Consider the following 19,052-nt stretch of genomic DNA (forward strand, 5'->3'; position numbering starts at 1 on the left):
TATAGCTCAAAATCCAGAGGATGCAATCCTTTTCTTAGAGGTAAATTTTAGCTATTACAGATTTACATAAATAAAAATAATAAAAAAGATAATTAAATATTAATTAAGTACCAGTTGCATACTAGACACTGTTCTGATAAGTGAAGGAAAAAGATAAAAATGAAACATTCCCCTCTTTCATGGAGCTTATGCTGGATGTCAAGGGTAGCTGGGTGGCTCAGTGAGTAGAGTACTGATCCCAGAGTTAGTAATTGCTAACTTTAAATCCAAATTCAGATACTTACTAGCTGTGTGACCCTAAATAAATCACTTAATCCTGTTTGCCTCAGTTTCTTCCACTTCAAAAATGAGTTGGAGAAGGAAATGGTAAACTGCTCCAGTACCTTTGCCAAGGAAACCCTAAATGTGACCATGAAGAATTGATCACAACTTATCATCATCAAAACATTTGAGAACTATAGAACTGGGAATGCTCTATTATACATAACACTCATGGACCTATTTTTCTCCAGTGACTAATGAATAATAATTTATGGTCTCCTTCTCCCTTACAGACACAGGAGAAGAAGGAATCACAGGGGTCAGGTTTAAATGCCAAGTCAGACAGTCTTAAAGAGAGTGAGAAGAGAATAATTTGAGTATCAGCCTTATGTGTCTTTTGTAACTGCAGGCCACCTGGGTTTATTTTCTTTTATTATTTCTTTCTTAATAAAAGTCCTCCTTTTAAACTCTTATCTAAAGAGGGCTGGTGGCACGGCTGGGCCAACAGTCAGAAAAACCTGAGTTCAAATCTAGCCTCAGACACTAGCTGGGCAACAATTGATAAAACTCTGTTTGCCTCAGTTTCCTCACTTGTAGAGCGTATATAACAACAGGACCAGTGAGAATCAAATGAGATCATATTTGTAGAGTACTTAGCATGGTGCCTGGAACAGACTAAGTGCTATATTAATGTTTTTTCCTTTTTTTTATTCCCTATTTCCATTGAATAAGAGAGATCAACTGTTATTTACTTCTGGAAACTTAGAGAAAGAGGAATTTCAGAGGCCCAGAAAGACTAGGGAGGGGCCCAATGATTGTAACCTCTCTTTTGAATATATATGATTCTCAAAACTCTAAAAATATTACTGAGCTTTGGAGAAAAAAGTCTAATATTCATAGGACAATGCTGATTTCTTGCTCCTGGGATTTTTCTTTACTGCACTGGGCCTCAAGTCAGGAAGAATTAAGTAAAAATCCAGTCTCAGATACATCAGCCAAGTCACTTAAACTGTCAGTTTCCTTACCTGGGAAAATAGGGATGATAATAGCACCTGCTTTACAAAGTTATTGTGAGGATCAAATGAGATACAATTCATAAAATAGATAGTAAAGTAAAAAAAAATTATTACTCTGTTAAGCAGGATAAAAAGACCACAGCTCCTTTCTCCAAGCCCAATCCCATTGTCCTTTTGCCTCAGGATTTAGCTACTCCTGGTTAATCATCTGTCATTCCTTCAAATACTCCTCCTGCTTCTCCAAAATTCACACTCTCTCCCGAGATGGTCTGACAAGGGGAAGGCCCTTCAGGATTCTCTCTTCCCTGGTTCTGGGAAGTTACCCCTCCCTTAATGCTGCCTGAAATCATGTGAACTCTCAGGCACTTTAACACATTGCTCACTCATGTTGGGTTTGACATTCATGAAAACCACCATAGCTTTTAAAGATCAAAAACTATCTCTAGCTGTATCTTCTCCATCCTGCAAATGGAGAAAATGAAAATTTTGATCTAAGTGAAAACATGTGTTTGGCTCTATTAAAATTAATATTATAAAAATTCATACATCCTAGTCTCTGGAGACCTCCATTACATGTCATGGCATGGCATTTTTATTAGCATGCTATGCATGCCTTTATTTAAGTGATAGACTCAAATGTTTAATAGCACTGGTCCAAGGACAGATCCCTAGAGTATTCTATGAGGGACTTACTTCCAGTTTAATCTTGACTCATTATTACTCTTCAGCATTCATCTGGTTTTAGAAACAACTCATTGTTATCTACGGTTATCTAGCTTATGCATCTGTCTTATTCACAGGATAGCGTGAAAGATTATGTCAAAGACATTACCAGAAAGAACACAGCAATATTAAATTCTTAGCCCTCAAGGGAGACATATTAATTTCTGGACCCATCCTGGGCATCTCTCCAGTTATTTCTCTTACACTGCGATTTAATTCATTATGCTGGCAAAAGGCCACACACCAACATTTTGCCATCCACGAACTCTTTTCAGAGCTTCATGAAGAATGCCCCACATTGTGTATCTAACCTGTCTTTCTGTGTATGTTATATTAAAAAAAAACCTTTTGATTTTGTAGTTTCTTTACTTTTTACGAGACAACAATACTTGGACTCAGTAACTCACTAGTTTGTTTTAATGAAAGTGTTATGGAATCCTTAAAGTTATGTGGAAATATAAACTAGTATTTTAATTTCCCTTCTTACACAAAGACTACAAAAAAGAAACTTTAGCAAGAATCTATTAATTACAAAGGATAGAGCAGAGCTCACAAACATGTACATAAAATACAATATTTTGATGTTGAAAGCAGCCTCTAAATTCATTTAATTCAACCCATTTCTGAATAAAAGGCCATTAAGAAAAAGAAAAAAAAAAGAAAAAATCCAAAAAGAAAATTCACAAATGGTCATCCAGCTTCTTTTTAAAAAGATCTAGGGAAGTGAAGCCTATCGCTTCCTGAGGTAGCCCATTCTGCTTGGAGGAGACCTAATTGATAGGAAATATATCTGATTGCTTTCCTTTTCATCCACTAAAAATCAATTGTCCTGACACTTCAGTCCATTGCAACTTCTGGAGGGCCAAGAAGAGCAAGATTTATTTTTTTTCTACTAGAGAGTCTTTGAAATTATTGAAGAAAGCTATTAGAAGTCTCATTCCTGTCAGCAAAGTCTTTTATTTTATCCTCTAAATATCCTCAATTCTTTTATTTTGGGAGGTGCAGGCAGTTGGATTTAAGTCTTATTCAATTTTACTTCTTGTGAATAATAATGCCTGTGTGTTTCTCTACCTCCACAAAGAAAGGTCATGTGGTCCTAATTCTGGCTTTTCTGACTTTGCTTTTTGTACTTTTCTATTTCACCTATTAGGAAATTTTGTCTTTTATGGTTATCTGTGTTGGTATCTTGACATCTTTCCAATCTTTTTAAACATTATTTCCCTCTTTAAGCTCTAAAGCCTAGCCACACTGGCTCTTTGCTGTTCCATCCACATCTTCCATCCCCTATGTCTTTGCACCTATAGTACCATGACTAAAATATATTTCTTCTTCACTTCTGCCTCCGCTCAAGTTACTACCTACTCTATGAATCTTTCACTAATCTCTCTCTACTGGCTGCTAATACACTTCATTCCAAAACTCCTTTGCTTTCCTCTTGTATTTATTCTGAGTGTGTGTGTGTGTGTGTGTGTGTGTGTGTGTGTGTCTGAGAGAGAGAGAGAGAGTGATGTTGTCTCCCCAAAAAAGAATGGAAGCTCTTGGAGGAGAGTGACAGTTTTATTCATTTTTGCATTTTCAGCTAGCACATAGTGTTTAATAAATGCTTGATGAGAGATGATCAGATGAGATCATATGTTTTAAATACTTTGCAAGCCATTAAGTGCTATATAAACATAATTATTATTAATCATTATTATTATTATTGAAGTCACTTAGGTGACACAATGGATAAAATGGAAGGTTTGAAGTTAGGAAGACATCTTCTTAAACTCAAATCCAGCCTCTGATTTGGGCAATCTTGGGCAAATGACTTAACCATATTTGCCATACCTTCTCATTTATCAAATGACTTGGAGAGGGAAATGGCAAACTGCTCCAGTATCTTTGCCAAGAAAATGGCAAATGGTTCACAAAGAGTTGGACAGGACTGAACTGACTGGACAATAGCAATATATCATTAATATCTCCTTCCTAGATAAACTCCTTGAGGGCAGAGACTATATTTTGCCTTCTCTTAGTTGGGTTGCTGTCTTGATTTGTGTTGGACTAAATATCATCTAAAATTTCTTCCAACTCTGAGTGATTCTGTAAACTTTGCATTTTCCCCAGGATCTAATGTTCAGTACACAGTAGGTGCTTAAAAATGTTTGTTTTTGCTCATTTTTTTCTAGAAAGCACCAGGGGTTTGATCACTGTTTGTACTTGCCACACAGTATCAGTATTGCATCAACACACACACATCCAGAAGATCTAATGGAGGACTCAGCCCAAGTTACCTAATCCTGGTCTGAGCACATTTCCTTCCACCAGGTACATAAGAGTCCATGGCGTTCAACAGATAGGTCATGAAAGAGAAAGGGGTTGAAGGAAAGGAATTAAGAAGTGAGGAACTTAGATAGAGGAGTTGAGAATGAGGCAGGAGATCTTCTGCAGATAGAACTGATGGGGTGGATGAATTGTGCATAGGACAGAGAACCAGACCTTATGGAAGATGTAGATATAGATAGAGAAGGTGGGCTGCTCAGGTAGCTAGAGTGAGTGAAGCAATCTGACTACACAATATCCAGAGCTCAAAGAAAGCCTTCAGCATGTTGGCTTGCTATTGGTGGATTTATGGAAAGGCTGAAATAAGAAATATACAGAGTATGGAGGTAAGGATGGACTGCTAATTCCTGTATTTAACAAAATGTATCTATACTATATATATATATATATATAGTATATTTTATCATAATATAACATATTATATTATAAAAATATAATATAATATTATATACATTATATTATATATATTATTAGTATAGGTACAGAATATATGTATGCATATATATATACTGCACCTATACTAATAAAATATACTTATACTATACAAAAATGTACTTATACTATATGTGTATATATACATACATTTATATAGTATAAGTACATTTTATTAGTATATAAATATATATGTGTATATATAATATATATTATATATCTATACTAATAAAATCCCAGATCCTTATAGATATCAAAGAAGTGATAGGATTTAGTAACCATTTTTGAGAGGGAAATGGGAGGGATGGAGGCGCCTAAGCTAATGCTGAGGTTTCCATCCCAGATCCCTGGGAGAGCAGTTGTGTCATGGATAGGGACAGCCAAGAGAGAAGGGGGGAAGACGGCTGTTTGAAAATGCTGGAGGTCCATGTTCTTAGCTGGATCTTTAACTGTCATAGCTCTGGCTGAACCCAATCTTGTGGAGTGTCCTACGTAAAGCGCCTTGGACCTCCTTGTTCCTTAGGCAGTAGATGATGGGGTTGCACATGGGGGTGAGCACGGTGTAGATGACAGACAGCACTTTGTTGAGGTCCATGGCTTCAATCCTGCTGGGTCGGGCATAGATGAAGATGGTGGCTGAGTAGAAGATGCCCACCACAATGAGGTGGGAGGCACAGGTGGAGAAGGCCTTGTGCCGGGCAGCAGCCGAGGGCATGCGCACCACAGCCCCCCCGATGGCCGTGTAGGAAGCCAAGGCCACCAGCAGTGAGCCCCAAAGGATAACGATCGCCGAGATGAAGTCGACCAGCTCAGTCAGGGCTACATGGGTGCAGGAGAGGTTGAGCAGAGGGGAGACGTCACAGAAGAAGTGGTTGAGGACGTTGGGGCCACAGTAGGAAAGGCCGGCAATGCAGGCTGTCTTGATCACAGAGACACTGAGGCTGCCCATCCAGGAGGCCATGGCCAACGAGAGGCAGACCTGGGGCCTCATGAGTATTGGATAGTGGAGAGGACGACAGATGGCCACGTAGCGGTCGTAGGCCATGGAGGCCAGGAGAGTGCACTCGGCACAGATAAGGGTGATGAAGAAGAAGAGCTGAGTCATACAGGATGTGAATGGGACGTGGCAAGAGCCTGACCACAGCCCGAGCAGCAGGGTGGGCACCGTGACTGAGACATAGCACATCTCCAAGCAGCTCAGGTTCCCCAGGAAGAAGTACATGGGCTTGTGGAGTTCTGTGTGGCTCCAGATGAGCAAGATAATGATGGTGTTCTCCAAGAGAGTCAGCAGGTAGAGGGTGAGGAACACTGCAAAGAGGACTCCCCGTAGACCTGGCCTTGTGGACAAGCCCAGCAGGATGAACTCCTGGACCCGGGTCACGTTGGTCTCCCCCCAGTATCTTCCAGGCTAGGGACAAAACACATAGAGTTCTCCATAATGAATGGAAGGCCCATTGCAGGAAAAGACTGGACAGGGTGTCTGCATTCTCTGAGAAGGGTCAGAGCTCCCATTTCTATAATACACTGAGTTTTACAATGGACTTTCCTGACAACAACCTTATAAAATCAGTAACAAAAGTAAAATCACTCCCATTTTGCAGATGTAGACACTGAGAAAAAGAGGGGTTATGGGACTGGGTGGATATCAGTTGTACTGGGCTGCTTTATAAAATAATAGAATCCCCACCCTAGAGCTTTTCAAATGAATGAGGACGTTGGGGCCTCTTTTGTGATGATGATTTGTAAGGATGATGATTTGTTAAGGATGCTCTGGAAGACATACTTCTTCAGGTATGATTTGGACTTTATGATCTCTGAACTCTTATTCACTTCTACTCTGTATTCATTCTACTATGCCATGATCCCATGTCCCATGAGACAGTGATTCTTATACAAAATCATGAATTTAGAATCTTAAAGGTGAAAGGGACCTCAGAGACTATCTGCCAACCAATTATGAAACATCCCAAGCAAATGGTAATCCAGCCACCAATTGAAGACTTCAAATGAATAGAAACTCACTCACTTGTTATTGTTGTCCAGTCTTATTCAGTTGTGCCTGGCTTTTTATGACTCCATTTGAGGTTTTCTTGGCAAAGGTAATAAAATAGTTGGTCATTTCCTTCCCCTGCTCATTTTACAAATGAGGAAACTGATGCAAATAGAGTGAAGTGCCTTGCCAAGGTCACATAGCTAGTAAATGTCTATGGCCAGATTTAAGTTCATGAAGATTAGTTTTTTCTAACTTCAGGTCCAACATTCTATCCACTCTGTCACGTAGCTACCCAAATTACGAAAATGCCCCCCCTTTTTCTTGTTTTGTTTTTGAAGCTACGAAGCTAGGAAGTGTTAAATGTCTGAGGTTGGCTTTGAACTCAGGCCACTCCTGAATTCAGGACCAGTGCTCTATTCACTGCACCATCTAGCTGCTCTGAAAATCCCCCTTTTCAAGTACATAAAATTGTGAATGTGTTTTCTCCCTTATAAATTTCTACCCTCTTTCTGTCTTAGGCAGTTATAGGAAATAATCTCATTCCTCTTCTTATATTTGAGGACTTGATTATATTCCTCCTAGGACTTTCCTTCTCAGTTCTAAAAATTTAAAATTTTAAAATAAAAAAAAAACCTTCATCAAGGTTAGTTTCTAGTTCTCATATTCCTATTTTGGTTGCCCTCCTATGCATTCTCACCCCTTTGTAAGCATTTGCTCTAATATTCAGATTTATTCCCATCAATTCATGGTAACTTCTTACTGTTGTTAGAAAATTCAATGTCTTTGCAAAAGTAACATTTCATAGATTCAGTCTGGACTGTGATTCTCCCAGCCCCATAGCTGCTGTGATCCATCACAAGTCCCATAAGCCCTCGGGGCGCTGGGCTCCCCTCTAAGGCTTTATGAGTTGTAGAAAACTGCACTGGTAAAGAAGATTGATTAGGACAATGTAATCTCAAATCCAGACTCCATCAGTAATGGTCTGTTAATTACAGAGACACTTGGTGAGAATGTTCTGATGCTGCTGGGGGGTGCCACAGTATATAGAGCACTGGCACTGAAATCAAAAAGACTTGAGTTCAAATTCAACCTCAGAAACTTATTCTGTGACCATGGGCAAGTCATTTAGCCTCTGTCCACCTCAGTTTCCTCATCTGTAGAATGGGTATAATAACATTACCTGAAAAAACATTTATAAGTGTTCAGCACAGTGCCTGGCACAAAAGTAGGTACTTTATAAATGCTTATTCTCTTCTCTTCCCCTCCCTGCAGAATCTTGACTAATGTAGTTAGATGGAAAATAAAAAGTTCTTTTTTTTTAAATTACCTAAGCCAGAATGCTTGTTGCTTAAAAAAAAGCCTCAGACACTTAATATATGACTCTGAGAAAACCATATTATCTTATCCAATTGCCCCAAAGAGTTCTGGAAGCTCAGTGCTATTTTCCACATTTACCAGATGAAGACACTGAGATAAACAAAAATTAGGTGACTTGGCTAGGGTCTCACAGCTAATTAAGCATCTGAAGTAGGATTTAAACTCAGAGCTTCCTGAATCTAGGTCCTATATCACTTAGCTTTATGCCCTTTGTAAATCAATGTATTTTATTTTATGTACTTAAATTGTTTTTTTCTAAGAAAGGGTTCGTAGGCTCCATCAGTTTGCTGAAGGGGTCCAGCACTCCTGAGTAAGAGTATCAGTAACTGACAAAGGCCATTTCCCCACTCATTTGGGGTTTGAATATCAACCAACTACTAATTCTCTAGCTGCCTTTGGTCCCTTCACTACTATCAGTGATCACTAATTCCCACATCCAGGCTTTTGACTTTCTTCTAGTACTTAGTGTGTTGATCCAGAGCTTGGCACAGTGCTTGGAGCATAACGGAAGATTAATAAATGTTTAATGGTCGATTGGTTGATTGATTCCCCCAATGTCTAGTCCTTTTAGATCCAGAAAAGGACCCTTTAGGATTCACCAGACTTTGCTAGTATGGACACTCCATTCTCAGGGAGTCTATCCTGTTACCACCATCTTCTCTGACTTCCCTTCATGTCTTAAGTATGTCCCCTCAATAAATCCAATTCCTTACATCTTACTGTATGTTCCATGCCCCCTTGTATAGGACCTCAGTACCCTGAACCTTTGAAGATTCTTAGAACTCCAGGCAATGGGCAGATGACACAGATAAAGTAACAGAGACCAGGAACATCTGAAGGTAATCATCTTTCCTGCTAAGAGCTTTCCCACAGAGCTGCATTAAAGTTGAATAATTAGCTGTCATTTAATGAAGTCTTAGCCCAAGAATCAGGACTGGTTCATTGCCTAGCTTTGAGGTCTTGGATAAGTCCCTAGCTCTCTTTAACTCTGCTTTCTGATCTGTGAAAAGGGGCCAAAGAACATCACTTCATTTAAAATTCATCACTGGCAAAGTTTTGCAACTGCCTGGGTGACTTGTTATCAGTGTTACCCGGAGCTTTGATTTTTAGGACCTATTAAAGGGGCAAAGAATCAGGGGGTGACACTTTATAAATTGCAGAGAATTTGCAGAGAATTGCATATTTAATTGGTGGAGGGAGGTTTCTCAACCAGATTGCTTCTTATTCCACTGGAATCAGAAGTCTAGTCTCTCCTTATCCCTCCACCTCTCAATTTTACAGATCCTTTCCCACTTTCCATAAGAAGTAGTCTTTGGTCCTTCCTCTCCCACCCTTTCCACTTATGGACAAGCTAGATCATCACCTTCCCTCCCGTGTCTTTTCTGATACTCACCTCCTCCATGGAGACTTCCTTCATGAACTCTGCCAGATTGTGTCACCCCAGTACTTCAACTGGACTTTGTGGGCTTTTCTCTTTCAGAAGATCCTGTTCTTTCACTAGAAGAAAACAAAAGGACATCAGCACTTTCCACACTGCATCTTACCCATGGGCCATACTCCATTCCTTCCAAGGTCACGTCACGAACTTCAAACTCAATGGTCTTTTGACCATTGTGATTTTCTTTTATTTTGAGCCGTTCTCAAATCTTGGTCACTGCTCCTATCCTTCTGGTTACTTTCTCACCAAGGACCTTGGCTGTTTATGACCTAGGTTTTTACTCTCTGGCAAACCCATCCCAGGAATTCTGTGGTTCAGATCACCAAAACGGTCTGGGTCCAGCCTAGGAACAAATCATGACATAAGAAAACAGTGAGAATCATGTTTTTACAAACTGCTAAATTTGGAATCAGAGGCCATGGGTTTAAATCTCCCCCTGACACTTATTGGCCCTGTACAATATTACTCCATTTCTCTGAGGGTTAGTTTTTCTCCCCTGTAAAATATAGGACTTGGACTTGACCCCAAAGGTCCCTTCCAGTTCTAAGTCTTTGTCTTCCATTGTCCACTATGACACAGTTTTGGGATATTTCCTTCTACTTCCCTAAATTCCCTTTCTCCTTCTCCATCCAGGATATACTTTCTTTCTCTTCCAGTGACATCTCCTCCTGATCTATCCCCTGCAACTGGACCCAGATGACTCTGGAGGAGAAATTGAGGCTAATGGCTTTGCATAGTCCTCCCTTACTTAAATCCAAGTCAATTACATATCATGACATTACCCTCCTGATGCCATGGTCCTCTTAACAAGGAAAGACAAACAATACCCCCTTTACCTATTCCAAAAGCAACAACAGCAATGGTAGTTGTAGCAGCAGCAGCAGCAGCAGTAGTAGTAACAGCAACATCAATAGGAGGAAGAAGAGGAAGAAGAAAATGGGGAAGAACAGAAAGAGGAGGAGAAAAAATAAGGAGGAGGAAGAGGGGAAGGAGGACAAGGAAAGGGGAAAGGAATATTCTATGAATATTCTTATAAGGTCCTTCCTAATCCTCTGCCCCTTTTTGTTCCATCATTTGCCACAGGATTTTCATACAGTTTTCATGGCTGTAGTCATTACTTCTATGCAGATACCTACAAACTATATCTAGCCCTAATTGGTCCTCCATCCTGCATCTCATTCTGCTCACTGAATATCTCCTAAGAATCCTTCACGTCACTCAAACTTACCACATACTAAACTAAATTCATATTTCCTCTTTCGATACTAAAGCCACCCATTGCCCAAATGTTGCTATCTCTTCTGAGGTTACCTTCATCACTGCCACTGAAACCTTTGGAGTCATGTCTGATACTTCCCTCTCCCTGAGTTCCTATATCTGATCAGATACAACAGCTCTCTCCCAGCATCTCTTGCTTCCATTTCCTCCTCTCCACTTGCAAAGACACCATCCTAATTTGGATCCTTAGCCACACTCACCTGGACTACTTTAATAATTTCCAGACTGGTCTCTCTGCCTTTAGCCTCTTTTCTCTAACTATTCTTCAACTTTCAAAATATTCTTTCTAACCCACAGGTCTAACCATTTGGCTCTCCCATTCAAAAATCCTCTGTGTGTAAATGACCCAAAGAGAAAACATCATAGGATAGTAGCTTAGAGTCAGGAGAGGCTCTAAAAGGGCAGCTAACCCAACCCTTTTAGTTTACATTTGAGGAAACTGAGGCCCAGAGAAGGGAAGTAACTACTCCACAGTCACACCAGAGGCTGAGGAGCAATTCAAGCACAAGTCTTTTCTTTTTTTTTCACATCCCAAATTTCTAAGTTGATCAAGATCAGAGTGGGAAGGAATCTTTGAGTTCATTGAATGCAGAATCCTCATTTTTAAAATGAGAAAACTGAAGTGGGGAGAAAATAGATAACTTTTGCAGAGTCACATAACTTGTCACTATCTGAAGTAGGATTTAAACTCAGCTTTTCTAGAGTTCAAACTCAGCCTTCTAGCCTTTGAATTATGCAAAAAAGAACAATTGTCAATCATCAATAATCATATTTTCCCCAATAGTCAGACTGAAGAGTTGTGAAAGAAATTAAAATAAAAATTTAAACCTTTTACCTGAAACTCAGTAAATTAGCAGAGATAACAAAAAAAACAGAAGTAGATTGTGCTTGAGGAACTATAGGAAGATAAGAACACTAAAACACCCTTAGAGTGGACTGATCCATTTTAAAAAACAATTTGGAATGTTGTGAGAAAAATTATGAAACTGTCCAAAGACATTAACCTAGAAATCTCCTTACTGGGCCCATGATACCAAGAGGTCAAAGGCAGAAAGAAATGTTCTAAATTTTGCTAAAATATGTAGCAGCACTTTTGGTATTATCCCCCACCCACTAAAATCTCCACAAACCCCTATTAATTAGTAAGTGGGTAAATGCATTGTGGATCAATATAATAGGATATTAATGCATCTTATGGAATGAATCTGAGAAAATCAAAGAAGCATGGGGAGATCTGAGATCGGAGGATTAATTATTGACTTAGAGATGGAAAAAAACTTTGGGGTTCTTTTAGTCTACCTCACTCAGGGAACTGAGGTAACTGAGGGAAACTGAGGCTGAAAGAGGTTGGGGTTTCTCCAATGACCTCTATCTTGTAAATACCTGAACCAGAATCGAAACATTGAATCATCAATTTAGAGCTAACAGCTCTAAGCTGACAGTTGAGGAAACTGAGGCTGAAAAGTTGGGATTTGCTCCATGATCTTCATTTTGTAAGCGCCTGAAACAGTATTTAAACATAGGCTCATTGATTTAGACCTCACAGCTCTAAATCTGATAGCTGATGATTTGACAGCTGAAGAAACTGAGAACTAGGGAAGTGAAATGACATGCCGAGAGTCACAGAGGTATTAGGTGGCAAGGCTAGGATTTGAACCCAGGTCTTACAACCTTATATCCACCCCTCTCTCCACTCTACTATAATACCTATAAAGTAGATTATTAAAGCAAACAGTCAGGAGGACAATTAGCGTAGTGATTACAACAATGTCAATGAAAACAATACTAAACGGCAGCAGGTTAAAGATGGCTACTTATATTGGTTCCAGAGAGCTCTTGATGAAGTACTTCCTCTTAATATAGGTTGGCATCTGGGGGTGAAAGGTAAGTTAGGGGACTGAGGATAGGCTTATAGATGGAACAACATATATACTAATAGATGTAGTCACTGTGTACTGGCAGTTTATTTTCCTTAACTGTTTTTCTTGGTTAATAAGATAAAACTATATGGACAGGGGGAAGTGGTAAATGCTACCTGTAGCATAGATGTGATATGACTATGGTGTAAACAATAAAACACATCTATCAAACTTGAAAAATAAAACAACAAATGTCATTCCATCCCTAATCTCTCTAGAATGAAAGACTTTTTAATATTGTATTTGAGATTCTTCACAACTTTTATCTAATCTATCATTCTGTTCTCATTATATTCTACTTAAAATATTAATGTCCCTGCCCTTTGGAGCATGGCCTTCTGGGTCACTGAATGAATTCATTTGTACCCTTTTAGACTCCAATATCTGGGGTCTCCCAAACTAGGATTTTCCTTCCCATACAGTCACGCACCCAGTTCATCTTGCCATCTTCCTGTTGTGATGTACATGCCTTCTCCCTGTCTTTCTGTTTCTTGTTTTGACTACAGTCGTTACATCAAAATTAACATTTCATCTGGAAAGGCAATTGATTGATCAACTAGTCAACTCACCATTCCTGTTATTACCCAGACCAAAATTTCTTTCCCGAAATTGCTCCCCTATTTGTGTCATTTTTTTCTTGTTAGAATGGAAGCTGTGTTGTTTTCTCTTATTAGAATGGAAACTTCCTGACTTTTGCTTTTGTATGACAAGACATTATTCAGTTCTTATATGTGGCAAGCAAGCATTTAATAAATACATTTTCATTCATTCATTCATTTGTTCTCCACAGAATTACTGCCTATCTTGTTTTGCTTTCCCCTGCCTTCTCAGATTGATACTTCACCCTGCTGACCTTAATCCCCATCCTCTGCTGGAAGTGATCTCTCCCACATTCAATTTTCACATTAAATTTTAATTTAATTAAATTTAAATTTTACCTTTGTTTTTAACTTGTTTTAATGGCATTTAAGGTTGACAGAGTTTTTCCTCCCAATAGTTCTGGGAAATAGGTCATCTAAATGTTATTATTCCCATTTTCCAGATGAAGAAACAAAGTGAGGAAGAAAAAGTACTTCTCTGAGATCATTGAGATGGTAAGAATCAGGGCTATGACTTTGGCCCAATTGTCCTAATTGTAAATCCAGGTCATTGCCCATTCCCCCACATCATTCTTGTCTCCTTACCTTAGTGTTGAGAGGATTTGGTTTGTCCCTGGACCTCTTCTGTACTTCAGAGACTTGAGCCCAATAGTCTGTCCATGAGATATCCTGGGAAATTGGCATTTAGTCCATTACGGGTACCTCCAGTGTGTTGAGCTGGACTTGAGAAAATCGCTATTAAGTTAATGAATGGAAAAGGCTTTGCCCAAGAGAAGTGCTGCTACCTCCGATCTCATTAGTTTTGCCCCAGCCACTAGAGGGGTCTTGGGCAACCTTTTCTTTGTTCAGCTGCCCACAATGTGAGCAGTACCTCTGGAACTCCTGGACTCAGACTAGACTCAAGAGCTGAAAGCATTCCAAGAAATTATCTATACAATGAAGGCTTTTTACAATTAAAGAAACTGAAAGTAGAGACAGGAAGTCATGGGCTCCAAGGTTAAGTGGTGAGCTAATCATAAGACGGCTGGAAGGGATCTGAGATATTATTTTGTCCACCACTTTCCACTTAATTGATAGGGGAACTATCAAAGGTACAGAACTAATTCAAACTCTAAAACTTCCTCAGAAAAGCCAGAATTTGAACCCAGCCTTTGAGACTTTAAGACCCATGCGCTTTCCATGATGCTTCTGAAGGCTCATGGCTTCCTCAGTTAACAGATGGATGCAGAGGGCAGCTTAAACCTGAGTCTGCAACCCCAGAGATTTCAAGTGGAGCTCTGGAGGATTGGCAGAGAGAACTGGGGGCAAAGACTGCTTCAGAAGTTCCTGGGGTGTGTGCATCTGGAAGGAGAACAAGAAGCGGGAGGAGAATACATACCAAGGTGGGCAGGTGGCCCTAAGGGGCCCGAGGTTAGCGAGATCTAGCAGCAGGATGATGGTGCTATAGCATTTCAAGGATCTAGACACCATGAAATCGATATAATCTAGGAGTCAGGACACTTAAAGGCACATTCAGGTTCCAATACTCATTGGTTATGTGGTCTCAGACAAATCCCTTAGGTGCAAGTTCCCCTTTTATTAAGATGGATAATACTTGCAATATGTACCTTACAGGACTGCTTTAAGGAGAGAATGATTTATGATGCCAGGTGGTACAGTGAACAGAATGCAGGGAGCTGGAGTCAGGAAGACTCATCTTCATGAGTTCAAATCTAACCTCAGACACTTCCTGACTGTGTGACCCTAGGCAAGTCACTCACCTTTGTTATCTTAGTTTCTTCACCAGTAAAATGGATATAAAGTAGTATCTATCTCCCAGGATGGCTGGAGAGATAACATTATAGATATGTAAATAATTCTCATTATATACATACTGTAGTATTTCAGTCATTTCCCTAGTGTTCTACTATTTAGTATCTCTTTTTTCCCCTTTGCTTTCTTTTTTTTTTTTTTAATTATTAAAGCTTTTTAATTTTCAAAATACAAGCATGGATAATTTTTTCAACATTAGCCATTGCAAGATCCGGTGTTCCAATTTTTCCCCAACTTCCTTCCACCACTTCCCCTAAATGTCAAGTAACTCAATATGTGTTAAACATGACAAAATATATATTAAATCTAATATATGCAGACGTATTTATGCAATTATCTTGCTGCACAAGAAAAATCAAATCAAAAAGGAAAAAAAAGAGGAAGAAAATAAAATGCAAGCAAACAACAAAAAGAGTGAGAATGCAATGTTTTGTGGTTCCCACTCGGTTCCCACAGTCCTCTCTCTGGGTGCAGATGGCTCTCTTCATCACAAGATCATTGGAACTAACCTGGAACATCTCATTATTGAAAAGAGCCACATCTATCGGAATTGATCATTGTATAATCTTGTCATTGCTGTATACAGTGATCTCCTGATTTTGGTCATTTTACTGAGCATCAGTTCATGTAAGTCTCTTCAGGCCTCTCTGAAATTATCCTGCTGATCTTTTTTTTTTTTTCATAGAACAATAATATTCCACAACAGTCATATACCATAACTTATTCAGCCATTCTCCATTTGATAAGCATCCACTCAGTTCCAGTTCCTTGCCACCACAAAAAGGGCCGCCACAAACATTTTTGCACATGTGGGTCTCTTTTCCTCCTTTAAGATTTATTTGGGATATAAATCCAGTAGAAATACTGCTGGATCAAAGGGAGTGCATAGTGTTATAGCCCTTTGGGCATAGTTCCAAATTGCTCTCCAGAATGGTTGGATCAGTTCACAACTCCACCAAAAATGTATTAGCGTCCCAGTTTTCCCACATTCCCGCCAACATTTTTTTTTATTGTCGTTTCCTGTCATCTTAGCCAATCTTATTTTTGCTTATTAATTCAATAGTTTTCCTACTTTTAATTTTATTAATCTTTCCTTTTATTTTCAGAATTTCAACTTGAGGGTTTTTAATTTGTTCTTTTTCTAGCTTTTTTAGTTGCAAGCTCAATTCATTGATCTCTTTCTCTATTTTATGCAAATAAACATCTAGAGATATAAAATTTCTTCTAATAATTGCTTTGGCAGCATCCCACAAATTTTGGTATATTGTCCCATTATTGTCTCTTGAATAAAATTATTGATTGTGTCTATGATATGTTGTTTTATCCACTTATTCTTCAGGATTAGATTATTTAGTTTCCAATTAATTTTTGTGTATTTTCCCCTGGCTTTTTATTGCATGTAATTTTTATTGCATCATGATATGAGAAAAATGCATTTACTATTTCTGTCTTTCTGCTTTTGATTTTGAGCTTTTTATGCCTTAATACATGGTCAGTTTTTGTATAGGTTCCATCTACTGCTGAGAAAAAAGTCCTTTCTGTCTCCATTCAATTTTTGCCAAAGGTCCATCATCCTTAGCTTTTCTCAGATTCTATTTACCTCCTTAACTTCTTTTAAAATTTATTTTGTGGTTAGACTTATCTAGTTCTTAGACAGCAAAGTTGAGATCCCCCACTGGTATAGTTTTGCTGTCTAGTTCTTCTTATAGCTCTCTTAACTTCTTCTCTAGGAATTTGGATGCTGTATCACTTGGTGCATATATGTTTAATATTGATATACTTCATGATCTAGAGTACCTTTAAGTAGGATGTAGTTTCCTTCCTTATCTCTTTTAATGAGATCTATTTTTGCTTTTGTTGGATCTGATATCAGGATTACCCTAGCTTTTTGTTTGTTTGTTTGTTTGATCTCAGATGAAGCATAATAGATTCTGCTCCAGCCTTTTATCTTTGCTCCAACTGTATCACTCTTCTTTTTTTTTTTTTTAATATGTTTTTAATTTTAATAGCTTTTTTTTTATTTAATAGCCTTTAATTTACAGGATATATACATGGGTAACTTTACAGCATTAACAATTGCCAAACCTCTTGTTCCAATTTTTCACCTCTTACCCCCCCCCCCCCTCCCCTAAATGGCAGGATGACCAGTAGATGTTAAATATATTAAAATATAACTTAGATACACAATAAGTATACATGACCACAACATTATTTTGCTGTACAAAAAGAATCAGACTCTGAATTATTGTACAATTAGCTTGTGAAGGAAATCAAAGATGCAGGTGTGCATAAATATAGGGACTGGGAATTCAATGTAATGGTTTTTAGTCATCTCCCAGAGTTCTTTTTCTGGGTATAGCTAGTTCAGTTCATTACTGCTCCATTAGAAATGATTTGGTTGATCTCGTTGCTGAGGATGGCCTGATCTATCAGGACTGGTCATCATCTAGTATTGTTGTTGAAGTATATAATGATCTCCTGGTCCTGCTCATTTCACTTAGCATCAGTTCGTGTAAGTCTTTCCAGGCCTTTCTGAAATCATCCTGTTGGTCATTTCTTACAGAACAGTAATATTCCATAATTTTCATATACCACAATTTATTCAGCCATTCTCCAACTGATGGACATCCATTCAGTTTCCAGTTTCTAGCCACTACAAAAAGGGCTGCCACAAACATTCGTGCACATACAGGTCCCTTTCCCTTGTTTATAATCTCTTTGGGATATAATCCCAGTAGTAACACTGCTGGATCAAAGGGTATGCACAGTTTGATAACTTTTTGAGCATAGTTCCAAACTACTCTCCAAAATGGTTGGATTCGTTCACAACTCCACCAACAATGAATCAATGTCCCAGTTTTCCCACATCCCCTCCAACAATCATCATTATTTTTTCCTGTCAGCTTAGCCAATCTGACAGGTGTGTAGTGGTATCTTAGAGTTGTCTTAATTTGCATTTCTCTGATTAATAATGACTTGGAGCATCTTTTCATATGACTAGAAATAGTTTCAATTTCTTCATCTGAGAATTGTCTGTTCATATCCTTTGACCATTTTTCAATTGGAGAATGGCTTGATTTTTATAAATTAGAGTTAATTCTCTATATATTTTGGAAATGAGGCCTTTATCAGAACCTTTGACTGTAAAATATTTTCCCAGTTTATTGCTTCCCTTCTAATCTTGTCTGCATTAGTTTTGTTTGTACAAAAACTTTTCAGTTTGGTATAATCGAAATTTTCTATTTTGTGATCAGTAATGATCTCTAGTTCTGCTTTGGTCATAAAACCTTCCCCTTCCACAGGTCTGAGAGGTAAACTATCCTATGTTCCTCTAATTTATTAATAATTTCATTCTTTATGCCTAGGTCATGAACCCATTTTGACCTTATCTTGGTGTACGGCGTTAAGTATGGATCAATGCCTAGTTTCTGCCATATTAGTTTCCAATTTTCCCAGCAATTTTATCAAACAGTAAGTTCTTATCCCAAAAGCTGGGATCTTTGGGTTTATCAAAGACTAGGTTGCTATATTTGTTGACTGTTTTATCCCTTGAACCTAATCTATTCCACTGATCAACTAATCTATTCCTTAGCCAATACCAAATAGTTTTGGTAACTGCTGCTCATATAGTATAGTTTTAGATCTGGTACAGCTAAGCCACCATCATTTGATTTTTTTCATTAATTCCCTTGAAATTCTTGACCTTTTGTTTTTCCATATGAACTTTGTTGTTATTTTTCTAGGTCATTAAAATAGTTTTTGGGAGTCTGATTGGTATAGCGCTAAATAAATAGATTAGTTTAGGTAATATTGTCATCTTTATTATATTTGCTCGCCCTATCCAAGAGCATTTAATATTTTTCCAATTGGTTAGATCAG

The 19,052-nt window shown here is 38.4% G+C and overlaps 1 protein-coding gene across 1 annotated transcript; it reads right to left on the reverse strand.

Moving 5' to 3' along the window:
• Positions 1 to 5,202: 5,202 nt before the first annotated feature.
• Positions 5,203 to 10,909, reverse strand: LOC100914554 (olfactory receptor 5-like). The gene is made up of 2 exons (XM_031961692.1): positions 10,877 to 10,909; positions 5,203 to 6,165 (listed from the first exon to the last, which is right to left on the reverse strand). The coding sequence occupies exons 1-2, from the start codon at positions 10,907 to 10,909 to the stop codon at positions 5,203 to 5,205; spliced, it is 996 nt and encodes a 331-aa protein (XP_031817552.1).
• Positions 10,910 to 19,052: the final 8,143 nt, after the last annotated feature.

This window comes from Sarcophilus harrisii, chromosome 3 (assembly GCF_902635505.1).
Source record: "Sarcophilus harrisii chromosome 3, mSarHar1.11, whole genome shotgun sequence".
NCBI lineage: Eukaryota > Metazoa > Chordata > Mammalia > Dasyuromorphia > Dasyuridae > Sarcophilus > Sarcophilus harrisii.

Coding starts and splice junctions, on each gene's coding strand:
- LOC100914554 (XM_031961692.1), bottom strand. CDS start 10,909: ATGACTCCAAAGGTTTCAGTGGCAGTGATGAAG. Junction 6,166..10,876: donor TTTCAGTGGCAGTGATGAAG/GTAACCTCAGAA, acceptor TTTTGTCCCTAG/CCTGGAAGATACTGGGGGGA.